Source organism: Paroedura picta, chromosome 4 (assembly GCF_049243985.1).
Source record: "Paroedura picta isolate Pp20150507F chromosome 4, Ppicta_v3.0, whole genome shotgun sequence".
NCBI classification, from domain to species: Eukaryota; Metazoa; Chordata; class Lepidosauria; order Squamata; family Gekkonidae; genus Paroedura; species Paroedura picta.
In genome coordinates, this window is record NC_135372.1 from 101,456,764 (window position 1) to 101,477,195 (window position 20,432).

General features: G+C 42.5%; 2 protein-coding genes across 4 annotated transcripts in view; one reads left to right on the forward strand and one right to left on the reverse strand.

Annotated features, from left to right (window-relative positions):
- SLC60A1 (solute carrier family 60 member 1) overlaps positions 1-9,799 on the forward strand; it is a 59,533-nt gene extending 49,734 nt beyond the window's left edge. The window contains exons 5-10 of the mRNA XM_077334734.1: positions 1,269-1,384; positions 1,909-2,082; positions 4,367-4,514; positions 5,830-5,900; positions 6,623-6,743; positions 8,617-9,799. Of these exons, the coding sequence (XP_077190849.1) occupies positions 1,269-1,384; positions 1,909-2,082; positions 4,367-4,514; positions 5,830-5,900; positions 6,623-6,743; positions 8,617-8,678 (692 nt within the window). The 3' untranslated portion in view covers positions 8,679-9,799. The remainder of the gene's footprint in view (positions 1-1,268; positions 1,385-1,908; positions 2,083-4,366; positions 4,515-5,829; positions 5,901-6,622; positions 6,744-8,616) is intronic.
- The window catches only part of ELK4 (ETS transcription factor ELK4), a 29,211-nt gene continuing 15,450 nt past the window's right edge, over positions 6,672-20,432 (reverse strand). The window contains exons 7-8 of one of the 3 annotated variants that reach the window (XR_013230465.1): positions 10,789-11,049; positions 6,672-6,771 (exon numbers count right to left, since the gene is read on the reverse strand). The gene's annotated coding sequence lies outside the window, so the exon portion shown is untranslated. Of the gene's footprint in view, positions 6,772-10,671; positions 11,050-11,151; positions 19,003-20,432 lie in introns of those variants that run through there. The other 2 variants (XR_013230464.1, XR_013230463.1) reach the window with 2 other exon arrangements.

The window sequence follows — 20,432 nt, forward strand, 5'->3', positions numbered from 1 at the left end:
CTGGGCCTCATAATAAGAATGAGTCTGTTTCCCTGTATTCCAATAACTCCCATGAGGAAAAAGGAGAGCCATTATAGCCTTGCATAGAAATGGTTTGAAGATGAAAAGCAGTCAGTATGTGCCAAGAGTATAATTACTACAATCTTGACAGAAGAAATGTGTATGTATGTGTGTTTAAATCTGTTTATCTGGTGATGTTGCTATAGCATTTAACGGCTTTCCGATACGTTTGTACGGGCATGTACACGTCAAGAATATTAAACAGTGCATATACATGGCACATACTGACAGATACGTTTATGTGCATACATCAGGGGCTCTCCCATCTATGCTGCAACAAGGCCAGTTCCTGGTGGTTTTTATGGGAGGCAGGGAAATCATGGGATCAGCATGGCTGGCAAACCCCATATGGTGGAACGATCTGAAAATTTCACGCAGCATAAGAGGCCTGATGGAACATCATCCGTTAATCCAGTTCCAAGCTTACTTGATTTATAAACACAGAGAAGCACTCATTTACCTGCATAGATTTCCCATGGCCTATACTGGCCCTAGACAGGGTGAGAGAATTTGTGTCCGAGTTTTTGTATTCTCTTACTGTTCTATCTGAAAACAAAGGGGCAAGTTGGTTACGAGAAAGGTTTTGCCAGTTTCTTTTTTGGTTGCTTTTCTGACTAAACAGCACTTAGGAGACCCACAAGCACAATGGGATGGCAATGGCCTTCATCACCTGCTGCCTGAACTAAATTTGTGTGGACTTGCTGAACCAGGATTTTTGGGGAAGCGTCACTGAGAACTAACAATTCCTCATGCACACCTTCGTAGCTCTGGAACATTGGGGAGCTAAAGAAACAAGTGTATTCTCATACACACTCAAGGGTGGGGGATAAAGGTCTTATCCAGGCTTTCTGAAGCACATATTCTGCATTGTACTCCCTTCTGATGTCCTTATCTAACAAGGGTCAAGTCTGTCCTGGAATCTGATGTCATAATCAGACTAGTGCTAGAGTTGTGAGTGGTAACAGATCTAAGTCTTTAACACAAAGACATGTTTCTCAGCCTCCATTTTGATGCAGAACTGAACTATCCCTTCCCTTTTGAACCAGAAAAAACTTGCAGAACGTCTTCAAAGGCAGAGATGTCACTAGAATCATTGCTAATTCTCAGAACCTATGGCAGGACAAATCATTGTTACACATGCAGCGAGATCCTGGCTGGTCAAGAACGTTCAGCAAGGTTTACTTGCATGGTATTGTTTTTTTATCCAGGGCATGGTGACCTCTTTGGATGCTGCCAAAGCAAGAACTTCAGAGGCGTTCCTTGCTCCTACTTTGCTGTCCATGTGACGGGAGCCCTTCTCCTCTTCATGACTGATGGGATTATGGTAAGGACAAGTAGCAGAGAACTGGTATGAGGCAAGCAGCTACTGTGCTTTGTGTCTGAGAACTATGCACCTCATGAGCCAAGAAACAAATGATAGACATTTCAGTGATTGGCTTGCTGTATGCTTTTCCAGCAAATAATGGTTGGCAGATATTTACTGGAATACTCAATGCTTGTGCAGTTCATGCTAAGACTGAACAGACTATCCATTCTTTCCTGAATTTGTTCTTGCCTTTGGGTATCAGCTCCTTCTGGCATATAGCATCTAGTGGTTGCTCTTATTTATTGGGCTGTTAATCCAAGGTTGCAAGTGCCCTTGCTCCCTTTATTTTCCTTATTTCCTCAGATTATGTTGAACCGAAGACCTTCGAGTTAAAGGATCACCATAGCTCCTTCTGATGCTTTAACCCAGTCAGTCTTCCTTGGACTTTGCTAAGGATGCTATCTAGCACCCAAGGGCCTCACTTAGCGCTGCAAAGACCGTGATGCAAATCTAATGCCAAGTATTCTTTGTTTCTCTTGTAGGGCGAGTATTCGGGTTTTGTGTACAGTTATGCTGTGGAGGAACCTCTCTCAGTGGGACATAAGATGGCTGGATATCTGCCCAGCCTCTTCTGGGGGTTCATCACAATGGGCAGACTCATCTCCATCCCCGTGTCCTACAGAATGAAGCCAGCAACTATGGTTTTCATCAATGTGGTAAGGCCAACTCTTTCTCGGATAGTTCCAAGGCAGCCAAGATAAGGGACTGTACAAAACAGGCTGATTGGCTCCTCCTGAGCTCCTGGGGCAGCAAGCAGCTCTGAGACCATTAGTACTCGGCTTCCTACTTTGGAAGCTACACTACGCTGCATCCCCTACCAATACGGAGCACTGATTTGTAATATAAACTGATTAGACTAACATGGTGTTCCTTCCTTGGGAATTGTAGTCTGGTGTGAAGACTCTTTAACAAAATTACCTTCACATCCTTAGATTTTTTCATTCTCATGGTTTCTTAGGAGTTGTTCTGACAGGTAAAGAATTTATTTGCAGTGGATAGTTCCAGCACCAGACGATTGTTCTGATCCCCCCTGACAAAGAGTACACTGCGAACTGTATGGGGACTTTGTAAAATAAACCAATGCCTTATCACTTGGTATTTTTTCCTTTTGTTTTGTGACATATTGCTGGATGCAGCCCACTTTTTTTCTTTCTCCTTGTTCTGACAGGTAGCCATATTTAAAAAACAGTGTGGATAAATTTCACGTTTTCTCCCTTAGTCAGCGAGAGCCTGTCCCCGGCAGCATTCTTGTATTCCAGCATCTCTGCTAATGCTGGCATTTTGGTGCCACTTCATATGCATCCATCTTAATGAGTGAACAAGTAAACTAAATCCTTTGGAGCTGCCACCACCAACTTGTTACAATTATTATAAAAACTCTACAAGAAACCAAGATAATGGGAAGTGGCTGGGCCAAACATCCCAACACTTGCACCCTATTAGGGCAGGAAACCGAGTACCAAGACCAATTCTAGTTGGCTGCTAATGGGATACAGGATGCTGGACTAAAAGAACCTCCAGCCTGATCCAGCAGAGTTTGTTCGGAATTCCTGCCCTGGTCTGTCCTGCTTGTCAGGAGGGGAGCCTGGCCCCTTCCTCCGACATGAATACTGGCCCCTGCCCTGCTGTCCTCTCTGAGGTCAGACCAGGAACACAGAAATACTTTCAATCACTCCCTTGTTAAGAGGGTAGAGTGAGAATCAACCAAGATGCACATAGCGTGGCCTTGTTCTTAGGGTCTGTGTTAAATGCTGTAAAGCTAGAATTGCTCAAGGGTTTCCCAGCACATGCTTAAGAAAAGGTGTGCATAGGAATGAAAGAAATGCCATGAGAGTCTGAAAGAAATCCCGATGGCCCTTTTGAGGGGACTGGTGCATCTGGATTGCAACTTTTCTTCGCTGCCTGCAAGTGCCGGCACATACACAAGCCTTGGCGGTCCAGGTTGTCACCTGCTTTCTGTAGGTGCATACACTTTGACTTCTAAAACACCAGGTGTGGAGCATCAGTCTCTTACTCTTAGGCTGGACCCCTGTCTTTAACAGCAGCTCACAATTCACGCCCTGCATTGCTGTGGGGGTGTGCTGTCCTTGCTGGCAGTTATATCTAGCGATGAAGAAGGGATACCCGTGGGCAGAAACAATCTTGAAATAACCTATTTGCCTGGTTAGGGCCAAGATGAGCACGCTTCCCAAACAAGGGCTGATGCACCACAGCTAGACTTCCTGGTGGAGGAGTTTTCTTTGGCTCCCACCTCATCTGCCCCCCCTGCCCCCCCCCACCCCCGCCAAACAGCTGTGGGGCATGAAAGAGTCTGCCTAACTGAAGTGCCTTGCAACCACTTGCGAGAGACAGGCGGCTGCTGCACTGGTGGAGCAGTTTAGTCAGCTGGCCAGGAGAGTGAGGCTCCTGCCAGCTTCTCTGCTGCAGCAGCGGCTGCAGAGCTGTGTGTCTTTAGCATACCTGAAGCCTTCAGATCTGTGCTGGAGGGCTCAAGGAGCTTTCACAACACCTGAGCTGCTTCCTGGTGTCTGTCTGCCCTGGCCCTTATTTAAAAGTAAGACAATGCAGGGATGCAGGGAAATGGCATGATTTTTTTTACTCCAGCAGAGTCTGCCAGAGCACCTAATATACTCCCCTGGGTTTCATACCTGTAAATTAAGGAGTATTCATGTCTGCTGCTTTTCCCAGGTGGTAGCAGTTGAAATTAATTCCTGCCACACAGCCCACTTTCTTTGCTTGAACACAAAGCTTCAGTGAGGCATTCTGGGTACTCTGAAGTCATTGTTTGGATGCTGAGAAATGCTTAAGCACAAAAACCATTTTTGCAGAGGCAAGGCTGGACTGGGCCATTTTCTGGATTTATTTTTATAAGTGTGTTCATCTTTTGAGACAAGGCCCAAACCTTTGCTCCTCCTCCTCCTCCCTGGTGTGTTACTGCAGGTCGGGGTGCTCATCACGTTCTTCCTGCTGCTGATCTTTTCCTACAGTGTGGTCTTCTTATTTGTGGGGACGGCATCCCTGGGCTTGTTTCTTAGCAGCACTTTTCCCAGTGTGCTGGCCTACACGGAAGACATCCTCCAGTACAAAGGTAAACCGGATTTCTAAACCTGCTTCCTTCCATCATGAATAGCGCCGACAGCCACCACTAAGGTGGACCTTTGCCTGCCCAGAGCTGAGTTTTCTGTCTTTCTTATAATGCCAATTTTAGGCCAACAGCATGCCTTATTCCTTGAGCACTGGCCAGCCAAGAGCATTCCTTATGGAGGCCTAATTGGCAGCCTTGGTAGGTGGGGTTATTTTTGTGCTTTACAAAACAGGACTCTGAAGGTTACGTACATCACACATGAAGTGTTTAAGGTCTACACAAGACAACATGTATATGAATACAACAGACAGGTACATTTGGCAGGGAGTAGGAATTGTTTGTGACTTCTTGGTAATAGTAAACATTGTGCTATATCCAGATTTGCCACCAAATAGTGTGTGAAATCAGGGTAGAGGTGAACAAACATCCTATCTAAACCCAGGTGGTGATTCTGTGGTTTAATTTAGACACAATGCAAAACCATGGTTTACCTTGCTACTTTAAGTCTCTGAGCAATACTTTAGGCTGCCATGGTAAGAAACTCCTGCTCCAGAGGCAGAAATCCATCTGGTTGCAGAAATGTTCTAAGGCTTACAAGCAAGGATCCTGGTTGGATAGTTAATGGGCCTGTGTTTGGGGTGATCAATTAGGCATAAGTAGTATTTAAAGTATGATTTCATATGATGTCTAAACTGAGCCTGCATCTCAAAAATGAAATCTGCATCTTCCGTTCGAAATGCAACAATTCCCTGGGTTCAACTGTGCTTCTACCATTTTTTTTCACAAAACTAATGCAAACCACATAGTTTATAAGAAGACACAATTTGTCCGCCTTAGCAGAAGGAAGCTTATACCACTGATTTCTACCACCCATGTTGAATATCCTCCTCTGTTCTGTTGTAGTCACCACATCTCCTGCCACAGTCTGGATGGGAGAAACTTTGTCTAATGGGAAGGAAGACATACTTGCTTTTATTAAAGATAGATATATTCAGGCGCAAAGTCGAGTTGGTCTGAAGCATCAGAACAAAGTTTGAGTCCAGTGGCACCTTTAAGCCCAAGCTTTAGTCAACGTGTAACCTTTTGTGTGCACACACACTTCTGTATCGGATGAAGAGCGCACACAAAAGCTCATACCTGGAATAAAACTTGGTTGGTCTTAAGGTGCCACTGGGCTCAAACATTGTTATTTTTTAAAAATTAAGATTCACTTGTTATAGAAACTGAACAAACAAGCACCCTGCAATAATTACCCAGTAGTCTTCATTTTGTCTGCTTGTTACAGTTGAGAGCAGTGATGTAACTTTTTTCATTTTAGGCTGTGCCACTACTGTGTTGGTGACAGGAGCAGGACTTGGAGAGATGGTCCTGCAGTTGCTGGTAGGATCGGTAAGTTCTATGTATATGTTCTTGATCTGCAACCCTTCCGCTGCCAATCAGGGCTGAATCTCACAATCACATGAGAAGATAGGTCTTGAACATATTCCCAAGATAACATAAAATATGTTATCACCTTCAAAATAATGTGAGCACTTTTCTCACAAAAAGGGATGTTATTTGTGGAAATATTTCTCATTGTTTATAGGGGCCCTAGAAAATTTTGTTTTCCAAGACAGGTTGAGATGAATAGCAACCAATAATTGGATTTGTTATGGCCGGGGGGGGGGGCATGCCTACTATCCTCAGAAGGAAAAATTTGAGAACCTGCATCTATCATGGAACCACCCCAGGTCATTCAGTGGCACTTTTAATTATTTTCTGTCTTGAAGAATGCCACTGTGTAGCCTTCCCTGTCTTGTTCTTTCCCATAGAACCATTTAGTTTAATCACATCTGTCTATAAGATTTAGACACACTGCCAGGGCTGCCCCTCCCGCCAACTCACGCGTACTCCCTTCATTGGAAGTCAAGCCCCTTGGGAAACAGATGATGTCTGCCTGGAGGTCAAACCCTGTGGCTGAACTCCCTTGCCATGGCAAATGTTACTTCAGTCAAGCATTGTCATTCCTCCGGCTTTGAACCTACTAAGCCCCATGGGCTTCCCTAATTAGTTTAGTGCTTTGTAGGGCCTGTCTCTAAACTACCTAAAACCAATGTTTTCCTTTGTGGCAGATCATTCACGACCAGGGGAGTTACAGTTTCCTGGTCTGTGGAACCATCTTTGGAGCCTCGGCCTTCATTTTCTATGTCTTCCTTTTGTTCTTCCACAGGATGCACCCTCAGCCCCAGTCAGGTAAGAACAGCCAGCCTTTCCCCCCAAGCTACAGAAAGAAAGGAAGGATGGAGCATATGTTAGCTCAGAGCAAGCAGGCATAGCTTGCCATAAAAATCTAAGGAAATGTTGGTAGCTGCTTCCCATGCTGTTTTCTTGCTTGAACTAGCCCACAAGCTTCTTGCAGGAGCACATGGGTTCCCTTTCTTTTCTGCAGCCTTCTCCTCTGACTGCAAATGAAACTTACTGTAGAACTAGCAAGTAGGTGAGGGAAAGCTTTAGCTTTTAAACAGCTAAATCAAATCAAATACCTTTATTGGCATAATCATAATAAAAGAATGTGCACTATTGTTGCAGGACTGTAAATCTTGCTCGCCCCCATGAGAGGAAATATGTACCATTCTCTGAGATGGTTATGTTGCTCACAAAAGAGGAGAACGTGTTCCACTGACTGTTGTATTCACATACATGGTGTCTTCCCATCCCAAGCATCGCGGATTCGGCAGCCAGTATTAGTGTGAAGGTTACGAATAAGATACAACAGTCTAGAGTCCATTCCCATATCTGATAGTTTTTTCTATAATCGAGTTCTGGGGATGGAGTCGAAAGCGGCTTGCTGATCAAGAAAGGCGGTATAGAGCTTGCTCTGTTTGGCACAGGTGTATTTTGCCGCTAGATGGTAGAGGGCCAGGGCATGATCGAGAGTGGACTTTCCAGTCATAAAACCAATCTGTTCTGGCCCCACTTTGGTAGCTGACCACTCCACTAATTCGGATCTAAAATGGCTGGCATAGATTTTTCCAGGGACAGAAAGGGGGCTGATAGGTCTGTAGTTGGTGGGGAGGTTTGGGTCACCTTTTTTGAAAATCGGAATGACTACTGCTTCTTTCCAGGAGGCAGGAATGGAACCACTGGAATTTATTTTGGTAAAAAGAGAAGCAAAGAGAGGGGCCCAGTAGTCGGCAAATTTTTGAAAGATTTCTGGTGGAAGACCATCAGGGCCAGGCCCTGTCGGAGTTGCAAATGAGTTCTCTGATTTCATTTTCTTTGACAGGGGACCAGTGGGGAGACCTGGGTGTTAACAATTCTTCATTCCCATCAGGTGGCAGGTTGGAGTCACAGAAAACTTTGGAAAAATGATCAACCCAAGATTCCATATTAATGGTGGGGTTTGGAGCAGATTGAGTGCCACTGAGGCCCTGGCCCACGAGTTGCCAGAACAGCCGATTGTCATGAGATTGGAGAGCCCATGTGAGGTTATCCCAGGCCTTGGATAGGGCAAGTTGTTTTTTAAACAGCTAAATAAACAATCATTGGTTGGCTTTCAAAGAACTCTAATTAGCATCACATTAGCATCTTTTTGATTAGAAGGCAAACCCAAAGAACATTTTTGCTCCTGTACTAGCCTTAATACCCTTTTATGTCACCAGTGGATCTATTCTTAAAAGCTATCAGCATCACTGTGTTGTTCTAGAGGCAGTATCACATCAGGTGTTTTTTTTCCTGAACAAATCAATCTTCAGAATTGCTTTGTTTGGCTATGATGAAATTGTCTTATGGCTTCTTATTGCTACAGGTTTCACCTGCACTGGTGGACAAGACTTTGGTTTCATCATGTGTTACCATGTACATCTCAGGGTTTATCCCAATAAATACACAAACTGTGGGCATGCACGCTGCAAAAGACTTGGGGAGGGGGCCAAGTGAAATGGATTATAGAGGCCTAGCATTACCCCATGTGTAGGGCTTGGTTCTCAAGACTTTCACCACCAGTATACCTACAACATGAAACTTTTTAGTGCTGGAATATGTACAAGGCTGGCTTTCTAATGTGCTTCTTAATGCTGAGAAGTGAGGCTTGTCATGGATTTTTATGGGAATCTTTCTTTTGCAGACATGGATCTGTCACCTGACAAGTCACCACCCATGGGAGAGCCTGAACTTTATCAGAGCTAGAGGAAGCATCACATTTGTAACTGGACCAAGCACAGTGTCACTATGAGTGAAATATTTGCTCTCACCACCTGGTTAAACTACCTGAAATTTTTTTACGAGACTTTTTGGTTCCCACTTGTTCTTAGCAAAAAAGCATTCATAGTTACCAGGGAAGGCTCACTGCAGTACAAACCAAGGGACTAAAGCTGCAGAATCCTAGAAGGGCTGAATTTTTGATATGGAAATCTAATTTCTCTGGTAAAGAAATTTGTGGAGGCAGGTGGTGAACAAATGTACTGCTGTCACTTCTTACACACTGTGGGGCACCCTCATATTCACTCTCACTAGGAGCCCTCCTAATTTGGTAACCTGTTTGCCGCAGAGTAATTAAAAATAAAGTTCCCTCGCCCTTCTGCAGTATCAGGATTGTGATATGCAAGTTTTGTACAACTCCCCCCCACACATAGCCACACAATGGGATTTTGTTATCTTAGCATGGCTGAAGGGCCCCAAGTTGGTAGAGGTGGTTTAAGTACAGCTAGTGATGGATTAAGCACAGTTGGACTAAAATAGGTTGAGCTCTTAAAATCAGCACAAAAGCTGTAGTCTACTTCAGGTGCAGGAATTGCCCAACTGGTCCTGGGTGAAAGTTCAGATGTAAATGAAGCCAAACATCAAGTCTCTTTCATGATGTGCAATATAACTAGAGGTGCCTTCCAGGAGTAGAACTTGAAAGGTACTGAACGGCCTAGAGTGAAGGTAGCCTGACAACAGTAGCGATGCTAATGACTGCTATGAAGAGAAGGTGGTGGGATAGTTTGAAGATGGAACTTGAGCAGAGTGAAGCTGATATTGTTGCAAATTCTGCCCCCTAATATACATATGTATATACAGGGAATGCTAATCAATGTGATTGCTCTTGTTGCATGAACTGTTGTGGAGTGACTAGGATGGGACCCAGCAACTTCACTGAAGCAGAAAAATGTGCCCAACAGGCTGGTAACCCTGCTTATCTCAAAACTGTACATGATACCAAATTTCTATTGCCATTTGACTTACAGAATGCTATCTTGCATGGGCATGCACCCTCATCTTCAGTTTCTGTGTTGCCCAAATCTTGAAATACAACATCCTTGAATACAGAGTGTGAGTGTTCATGTTTTATATAGACACATGCATAATTAAGAGGGAGAATAGAAAATCCCCAGCTAGATAACTGCCTAAATTACTCATGGATCTACACTTTTATGGGGTTCTTTCCAAGAATGTAGGAATTGGAGGACCTTGCTAAAAGCTACAAAGCATCTGTTGTAAAGGAAGGGTGTCTACCGACCATGACATTTTAGTCACACATTCTTAACTGCTTATGAGTTCCTGAATTGACTATGTTTATTCACCTTACTTAGAATCATAGGATAATAGAGATGGAAGGGACCTCCTGAGTCATCTAGTCCAATCCCAAGCACTATGGAGGACACTCACAACCCTAACGCTCATCCACTGTAACCTGCCACCCCCTTAAGCCTTCACAGAATCAGCCTCTCCCTCAGATGGCTATCCAGCCTGTTTTAAAATCTCCAAAGATGGAGAAGCCCCCACCTCCCGAAGAAGCCTGTTCCACTGAGAAACCACTCTAACTGTCAGGAACTTCTTCTGAATGTTTAGACAGAATTTCTTTTGCATTAATTTCATCCCAATTATTCTCCATAGACATTTTTTATATGAAATATGGTTGCCAGGCCCTGAACTCAGTGCACTGCGTCCCCCACCACCTATCTGAAATCTGAAAGACATAAAACATGGCTATGGGCTTTCTCCAAGAAATGAAATGACCTTCTACCACGGACTTTTTAATACATAGTCCTAGTAATATCCAAAACTCATTATAGTCAATTGATGCACTTTGTAATGCCTTTAGAAAAGACACCTCACAATAAAGCTGGTGCTTTGTTACCTAGGCTCCAATCATTCACCATGAAGGTACCATACGAAGAGAGGACAAGAAATCTAATAGCTGCAGGAGGTGGAGGTGATGTGACTGGAACCCCACAAGATTTTTAGATATTTATAGAAGCTGGTTTAGTTCTTTCCCACCCAAGTTGTTTTGCTAAAACTGAGTTAATATACTCACCCGCCTTCATTCCATTTGAAAATAACAATGGGAGGCAAATTCCAGTGAGCAGCCCCTGTGTGGTTTTTCTATCTGCATTTCTTTTTGATGCTGGGGAGGTTCAACTTCTAATGATTTTTCAGCTTGCAAGCCTCTCACGTGGGACTTGGATACAGCAGTAGTACTGGACTATGAATATGTATCATTTTCCCAGTCTTCCAGTATAGTCCCATCACTGAATGCAGGCACACTGAACTTAAGGATTCTCACCACACTAGACACCTGTTGAGAACATTGTTGCATCTATTTCAACAAAATTTTAACTAAGGATATATACTACATGGCAACTTCTTCCACTGCCAAAGAGAAAACATTTAAGGTAAGTTTTGTTTAAAAATATTTATTTAAAAAAATACAATTGTTTTGCAAGTTTGGTTGCACATTGACGTAATTTGCTACAAGGTTTAAAGTCAACTTGCATGATTATACAAAGCAAATCCCTCTGTTTGTTTTTAACACATTTAACACTCCCCCCACCTACCCCCAAGAATGCTCTTTAAAAAGAAAGATTGACATAACTTTGTTTTGCACAGAAATCTAAGCAATAGAAAAAGTCACCTGATTTCTCAGGAAAGACCTTCATTATGTCTAGATTAAAAATAAAGAGCAATTATACCACCCTCTGAAAGCAGACCACTCCAGCAAATGACTGTGCAACACATGTACACTTTAAGACATTTTTAGACTAACTGTGGTCCAATCTGGCACAGTCCCCTCAATAAAACTTTCCAAAGAAACATTATTTTCTTTCTAATCAGCATCACAACATTATGAAGGTCACCCTTATATGTTACCCAGGGGTGCTTACAGTCCAACAGAATTCATAACACTGACATTACTTAAAACTTTGGCTATGTATACAATTGCATTACATACTAGCCCTGTTCACAAATTACTGTGAGCACACCTACTATCTGTGTACAACAAACATTGGGTTATTCTTTATACATGTATTAGTTCTCATGTTACATTCAGCACAGGTACAGCTGAACATATGATTTAAACCCCACATTTATCCATATACTGGGCCTTGGTTTAATTTGTGACATTAATGCACACACTGGGTTTCTTTACACATAGACGTATGTGCATTCACTGTAACATGTGAACAGGGCATTATTTTTACACAATGGCATTAGCGTACTGGATATATAAAAGATACAGAATTTCATTTATTTTTTAAAGGAAACAAGATTCCAAGAAGTGCTTTCCCCCCAGCTAACTTCACAACGATTGTAACAGTAGGCTAAATACCTGCCAAACATTAAGAAAGTCCAACATGACAGACTGCCAAATCTTCAAAAACAGCACATACTGTGTTCGCAAGTATATAGGGAGGCAGGTGAATTGCATGTATTTTCCCTGGATGTAAAGGATATGCCAGACTGCACAGATGCAGCAGACCCAAAGCCCCTCCCTTAAGCAGTAGCTAAGTACTCCCCCCACTCCCCTGAAAGAGGAAGGATCTTGACCCACCTCTTTTTCTTTCACAAAGATCAGTGAAACAGCCCTGGGAGGAGGGCTGGAACATTAGGGCAGGGGGCTTCTCTTTCACCTGCCAGTCCTATGGACTGCTCTTTGCAGTAGAAACAGGGGACCCAGCAAAAGCCAGCCCTGTTATTCTTGCCTGGACTAACCAGCAGATGAACAGTCAAGTCCGGGAAAAAGCAGATGCTTCTAGAAAATTGCTCAGGAAACGGGGGAACCAATCATGAGATTATTTGCTTAAAATCAACATGACAGCTTCAAAGTTGCGACTTGCCTCGGCTATACCAGAAGTCAATGCCAGAACAAGCAACTAACTGAGCAGAAAGATTTAGCAGGACACACAATTTCTGAACAATAATGATCAAAGAGCTCTGTCCACTGAGATTCTGTTAGGTCAAAGAAGCATACTGTGCACAGCCTGCCCATTCAGTGGGAGCATCCAAGTTCCCCACCTTCCAAGTGGTTTCAAACTAAATAGTGCCTGTGTAAGCCGGCAGAAGAGTCAGTTGCTCAGTATTCTGGCAGAATCCATATTTTAGAGCAATGACAGGCAGGTCACCTGCCCTTTGCCTGTAGTTCTGCTGGTTACTTTCATTTTATGAGAATTTTCCTGCATTGCAATATATAGATTCTTTTTAAAGTGGGTGGTGGTTCTGCCCCACCCCACCTCCCAGTTCCCAAACTTCCCTTGTGTAAAAGATACATGAATACAAACACAGCAAACAAAGACATCAAGTGTGCTACCGTACTCATCACAAGCACTGTGACGTACATAAGGCCATCCGGTAACACTGCAGCAAAAATACAAATGGTATTTTAAAAACTCTTTAAAAACAAGATGTTCTATATAAGGTTTACAAACTATAATTTTTCATCTTCTACCTAATATATAAAAATCTGTGCAACTGAACAGCACGACTGAAAGTCAACAACTTTAAAGCACAGTTTAAAAACAGACAAGCAAAAAAGAGCTCCAGAGACCTGGTAGCAACCTTGCATATTCAAACCTCTCCCTTGCTAATTCCACAAGCCCAACAGAAGGCCGCTCAGAAACCGGTGGGTGAGGACAACCTGAAGGTAAATGCTTCCAGTTATTAACCTAGTGCTCCTTTAGAGTACTGCTCAAGAATCACCCATCAAAAGCTTCTGTAGAAAACTTTTCTAATAGCACTTGCTTCTTTGTCACCACATCTGAAGTTAAACTTCTTAGTCGCGCCACTGTGGAATTCACCCATCACAAAGAAATTTACTCTGAGCTGATTAATCTATGATCATGAACTCTTACTGAAAGTTAAAAATTAAATCTTTGCCCAAATAACTATTCATGTCACTTAGACAAGCAAACGGCATTCCTCTGCCAGCTTGATTGTCACTGGCAAGCCAAGGCTTATTATGGAAAGAGGCACGGACAGATCATATGTCAACAGGACACTGTTTTACCCAACCAGGTTGCTGAAGAACAAGCCCAATTCCATGAATGTAAAAACTTACTTAGTTTAAAACACTCAGAGAAAATTATAGCAAACGGTTTTAAAGTAATGCCTTATGAAGCAGAGAAAACATAATGCGGCCTAACAGATGTACCCTAAACATCCTCAAAGATGCAGCTTGCAAAGAGCAATAACCACAATTCAGAAATCCAACTACATTATCTATGTCAGCAGAACATGCCTTGCATGCTTATTTCTTCAAACCACTGCTTAGATCCAACTCAATGTATTCTTTAGTGGAGGCAAACCCAAATGCGAGGGACTTGCAGACTGGTGCACCAAGCTGCTCCTGAGTCAGACCCTGGGTGGATCTTAATGCCTCTCTAGTGCCCTGTCACTAACAGCAGTCCCTACCTAGAAACATCCTTGATCTGGCCCTTGTAACAATAGAAATGCAAGCGTGTGCACAACTGTGAAGCTTTAAAGCCACTTTCCCTTCTTTGTTACCCTTCCCCCGGGACCAGGAGTCTTTGAAAATGTCAAAGTGAAAAGCTGATGATCAACAGTTCAGTGGACTCACGAAAAAGAAAAAATGTAATAGCTTCAAGAGTGAATGGCTGATGATGTAACAGCCAGCAAAATATGTCTCAAAGCAGACTTTGACAGGAATTAAAGCACTGGAAAGAAATGAAGTGAGTGGAAAATAGGTTATCTTAAGCATCACGTGAATCACACATGACCTTTAGATGCAGTAACAAAACTTGAGAATCAGAACCGAGGATCTCTACTGAATTTCTATCAAGAAACCCCTGAAGACTGGAGCATCAGAATTGGATATGTGAATTAAGGCAGTTCACTTCCAGAAAAGGTCAAGATTTTAATTGGCAACGTGCTAACTGCAGTTAAGCTGAATGCATCCATGTTTCTGCAGAAAATTCAGGACCACATGGCAAAATATACTAAAATTCCTGTTAGATGGAGAAGCAAAAATATGCCCTTGAATTCACTGGATACCTAAATAGTGTTGTTAAAAATGTAATTTTAAATGAAATTCAGGAATCATCTTTCCATGCCTTCATAGCTGATGAAATACTGACATTACTGACTCAAAGATACTTATCGTGTACATCGAATTCAGAAAAACTGCCGATGATCTTCATAAAATCATTCTTGCTGGCATGGTAAAATGGGCTACTTGTACTAGTGCTGTAATAGTGGGTTCTAGAAAAATATTTATAATGAAAATCACCTGGATGATGGTTATTTTTACATGAGATGGTGCCTTTATCGTGCTTGGAAAGCATAGCGGAGTTGCTGTAATTCTGTGTGAATCAGTTCCTCAATTGCTAGAACAGTGTTGTGTAATTTATCAAGAAGATTTAGGACTAGAGGATGCATAGAAAACAATCACATCTATTAAGGAGGCTGAAACCCTATTACATACTGTTTATATTCTCTTCAGTAGATTGAGTGTACAAAAGCCAAACTAGAGGAAATTGGCAATACAACAATCACGGCAGGCCAGGAGCAGCAGCCTATAAGTTTGATTAATAACTAAATAAATGAGTAAATTTAAGCCACTGAACAAAGTAAGGTGGCTCTCTAGACACTTTGCTGCAAGGGTCTTGGATATAAGAATTTAATAATTGAATATTGCAAAGAACAAGTAGAAGATAATAATCCAGGATACGAATACTGCCTTAAAAAATTAAGTAAACCACAATAAAAGGTGGCATTATTGATCCTTTGTGATGTTCTTAGTGATTTAGCAGAACTTTGCAAAATTCTTCAAAAGAGTTCTTTGACCACCATGGGAGCATTTCAGCTAAAATCAGGAAGGATGGGACTCATAAGGGAATAAGCACCAACAACTCACTGTCATCACAGTCACAGAATCTCCCCTTCAAGGATTGTGTTTCAGGTCTTCTCAATACATTGCTGGCATCAACCAATATATCTAATTTTGATACAACAGCATGCATAAGGTGAATAGCATTAACACAGAGAAAACATGAAATAAAATAGTAAAACTATAATATCCCACAGACTATCCAACTTTGTCACGGAAACTTGCTGGGTGACCTTGCTGGGTGACATGCTCTCAGCCTAACCTACCTTAGGTTGTGAGCAAAAAAATGGAGAACGTTGTAAGTTGCTTTGAGTCCCCAATGGGGAGAAAAGTAAAGTATAAATGAAATAAAATTTAAAAAATGTCACCAACCTTATCTGCAGAGCACAAGTGCTAATGTAGCACTGAACCCTTACATTAGATCAGATGCTTAGCTTTGAACACAGAGAAATATTTGAACACTTAAATATTTTAATGTAAAAGAGTGACTGTTGTTTATTCAAAAGTTAATATAGCAAAAAGAATATGAATGCAGCTGAATGAAATCTGTTTATCCCTGGATTTGACTGAAACACAGATATCATATTAGTCTTTGGGAAATTCTGCAGCCCTGGAATTCAAAGTGTACAAGCAAGAGCAGAAATCCAACTTGAAAGCCATTTCCTAAGGAGAGAGCAACAGAGAGTGAAGGCATCCCAAATACTTCCCCAGAGCCCACTGAGCCAACAGGGCGCTCTTCTCATCCACCCCTCTTGTTCAGGATTAAGTGGTGCGGTGTGTGCCTTTGCTCCTGGATGCTCCTGGATGCTCGGCTTGTCGCAAGTCAGAAGCAACAGCTTACAGGTTAAGGCTTGAGGAAAACTGTTTCAATGTCTCTGATGAAATGTGCGCACACAAAAACTTATAGCCAGAATTAAATTTTGTTGGTCTTAAAAGTGCCACTGCATTTTCATTAAGCAGGAAAACAAACAGGCCTTGGTTCAAAAGCACAATCGGGCCACACAACCTTTCTGCAGGAGATGGATGCCTTCTCGGGAAGCAACAAATCAGTAGTCAGTACAGCTCCATGACTTCAAAGTTCCTGGTGAGAGTCTGAATAATTACTTTGGGATAAGCATTGCAGGAATCTCTCTAGCTCAGAATGGCTGGACTTAGAGCTGAGTCACACTGCATGGTCGTGGAGGATATATTCCTCAGACACTTATTCTGCTGTAGTCTGCTTTCTGGCCCAGGCCAAATAGTTGCTTGGGCCACCCCGAAGGAGGGGCACCCTTGCACCTTCTCCTTGCACCAAGGCTTGGTCTAAGATCAGCTCATGAGAACCTTCCTCCTATCCTCTATCCTCTTACAGACAAAGTTTCTAGTTGCAACTATTTCCTATTCTTCTCCCTACCATTCTACTCCTGGTTACCCACCTGGAGGATGGTGAGACATGATCATCTCACTGACAGAACAGAAACGACAGGGGAGGGGGGGACAGTTTCAGTCTAGTTAGGCAAATACTTTAAATCCTGGTTTTAGTTGAAGAGGCATGCTTAAATAATGCAATGGCACGGATTTCTCATGTGACCCCCAGTGCCAAATGCAGTAGCCCCATTGTAGACTGTGATAGCTTCCACCCCTACATGGAAAGAAAGAATATTACCCAATGTATATGTCAAGGCTCAAGCAAAAAAAAAAAAAAGACTCATAACTATACAGAAATGCAACAGCGAAGTAAAATGAAGCCACAAAGCTCCACCAAACTGGCAGAAATGGAGGTGTGATCCTTCTGTTTCCACTCATGACTGCTTTATAACAATTTATCTTTTTTGACTGAACACAAAAACTTGGGGAGCACACAACAGCTATCAACATGATCTGAGTTTTGCATCACTTTTATAGCTTGGTGTGGTGGCCTCTAATCTGGTGAGCCAGGTTTGATTCCCTGCTCCTTCACATGAGGTCATCTAGGTGACCTTCGGCTAGTCACAGTGCTGTTGGAGCTGTTCTCGCAGAGCAGTTCTGTCAGAGCTCTCAGCCCCACCTACTTCACAGAGTGCCTGTTGTAGGGAGAGGAAGGGAAGGCAATTGTTTTCAAACTCCTTCATGAAGTGAAAAGTAGGATACAAAAACAAATTCTTCTTCTATATCTAAAAATACTACACAGAGGCATCATATACTGCACAAGAAAAATATTTGAACAATTTTGAACAAAATATTTGCTTTTTCTTACTGGTGGAGGGAAAATGAAGCCGGAACCTGCAAAGATGATTTAATTGCTGCTCTTTAGTGCCCGAGCAAAAATTAAAGCAAAATCCTTGGCTCAAAATCTCTGCGAACCAATATGCATGCCCAAAGCAGCCCGCCTAGAATGACAGCTGTTAAATGATGCTGGTATTACATTTGACCCTTAGACAAAGACCCAGAGTTGCTTTGCAAAGCCTAGAATACAAGGTGCCTCCTCTCATATACTACTTACTCACAGCTGTATTTAAAAGCCTATGAAACATTGCCCATTCAAATTTAGGCACAACTGGAATGGGCCTTTCAAACCATTATCTGAGGATATCTCAAAAAGGAATCAGTAGCATATCCCTGGCAACAGACTGTGCAGGCCATGTATGTCTTGGACTTTTATTCATAGGTATACATTCTTTTCCTCCAACCAGTTTTCTGAATAATGACATTTTCGGACGGAGAGTCCAACAGTTTAACTTTTGCATGGTTCTTGAGAATGATGCATCATAATGCTATAGGGGATCTGGTTTACAATTCTCTGTGCAGAACAAAACAAAATCAAATGCAGTTCCTCGCCTTAGTACACTCAGTCTTCAGGATCTATTTGGACAGATGGGTTATCCCTCTGAAGCCAAAAGGCAAAGCAAATCTATCAAGCAGCTCTTCTGATGTGTCTCTTAATTGTCTAACAAATATCTACTTGCAGCTGCAAGTCTTAAGGTGCTTTCAAAAATTACAGGCAGCTCTGGCAGCTGTTCCCAGAATCCATGTGCAGTATGTCTACAGAGCTACTGTGGTTCTCAGAGCATCTCCTTCTAGAGAGACAAGGCCTTCCCTTGTCCTTGACCTGGAAATTACAGCTGGTGCAAAATGCAGCTGCTAGGGTCCTCACAAGATCATGGACCCACATCCAACCTATGCTGAGGCAGCTGCATTGGTTATCAATTGGCTCCTGCATCAGGTTCAAGGTTTTGTTCTTACCTTTAAGGCCATCCGTGGCCCCGGCCCTGCTTATCTGGAGGATCACTTCTCTCCTTATGCCCCCCGTAGGGGTCTTCGCTCTGAGGGTATGAATCTAGAGGCTCGACTGGCCTCAGCCAGGGCCTTTTTGGTCCTGGTCACGACCTGGTGGAATGAGCTCCCGGAAGAGCTGAGGGCCCTGACGGAGCTGTCATTGTTCTGCAGGGCCTGTAAGACAGAACTCTTCCGTCAGGCATTTGGTTGAGGCCAGGATTAGGAAAATCAGCTCCCTCCCTATATAGGCCCTGCAGGGACACTGCCTTTGATAACTGGGCATAGTCTCTCTCCCAAGGATGACTGTGGCTATGGAGATGGATTGGGGAAGGGGTAGGTGTTTAGATTGTTTTCCTGCCATCTTAGTTATCGTTATTGTTGAGGGTCATATTGTATTTTTATTGTTATATTGTATTTTATTCTTTTACTGTATACCACCACAAGCTGGACTGGTTTTGGGAGTGGCAGGGATAAATCCAAGTATAAATATAAAAAATAAATACTGCAAGATACCTCGGATGCCCATGCACAAGAGTTGTCATGATGCTTTCCATCTCTGGTTAAGGACTGCCCCATCAACAAGTCAGGATACTTTTACATGCCAATCCGAAGAGCATCTGAACTCCCACCACAGTTCAGTGAAGTCTCAGGGAACACCTGGGGTGGTGGGGCTAGCCATTGCCATGCCACAAAGTGAAGTGCTATCTTAAAGCAATTTGGGGGTACCGCAGATGATCAACTATCTTCTCACGTAACAGGAAACTCTTCCAATAGCATTGTGTTATTTTTAATTTTAGGAGTACTTATATGCCCCAAATTTCAGCCCAGCTCTCTCTCTGATTTAAAGAGATCTTTGCCGCTCCACTATAATCAGGACTCAGAAGAACAGATGCCTCCCCAGAGGGTTCATCAAGTGCTGGCACAAGTGCTTATTTCTTAATGTCAGGTCCACGAATAACATTCTCAAAACCCTAGACAATGCTACCGAAAGCCTGACAAATACAGGATCAAGCATCAATAGCCACAAAAACCACATTACAGGGATCTTCAGCTAGTACACTTTACTTAAGGTCAGAGATTCTCTTCTAGATATCAGAGAGGAGTATTATTTCCTGTCAAGCACTATCAGTTATCTTTAGAATACTAAAGACATTCTTCCACAATCTATACAAAGCAGTATTATTCAGCTCACAGAATCGTGTATAATTCTTAAGAGATGACCAAATCTTTCATTTAGCACACAAAGCTAGAAATTTTTTATCTATAGAGACCACTCTGAAAAGACCATCTGATTCTCTTCTATACCAGATTCTATGATTCTATGAAATGTCTCCATGCAAAAAAAAAACAAAAAAACAACTCTTACTATAGCCTTGTAGTATTAATACAGGAATTGCCAACCATAAAAGCAAGGACATTTAAACAACATATGCTGTTTTCCAAGAATGTCTTAGAATGCCAGCTTCCAAAGATGCTTAAGATTTTCTAACCAAACAGTCATTTACCAGCCAAAAGGGAAAGTTTTATCTGCTGCAGGTAATACAGATTCAGCCACTGAATCTGTAGAGAAGATCCCTTTCACCAAACAAAGTTTCATTAAACCA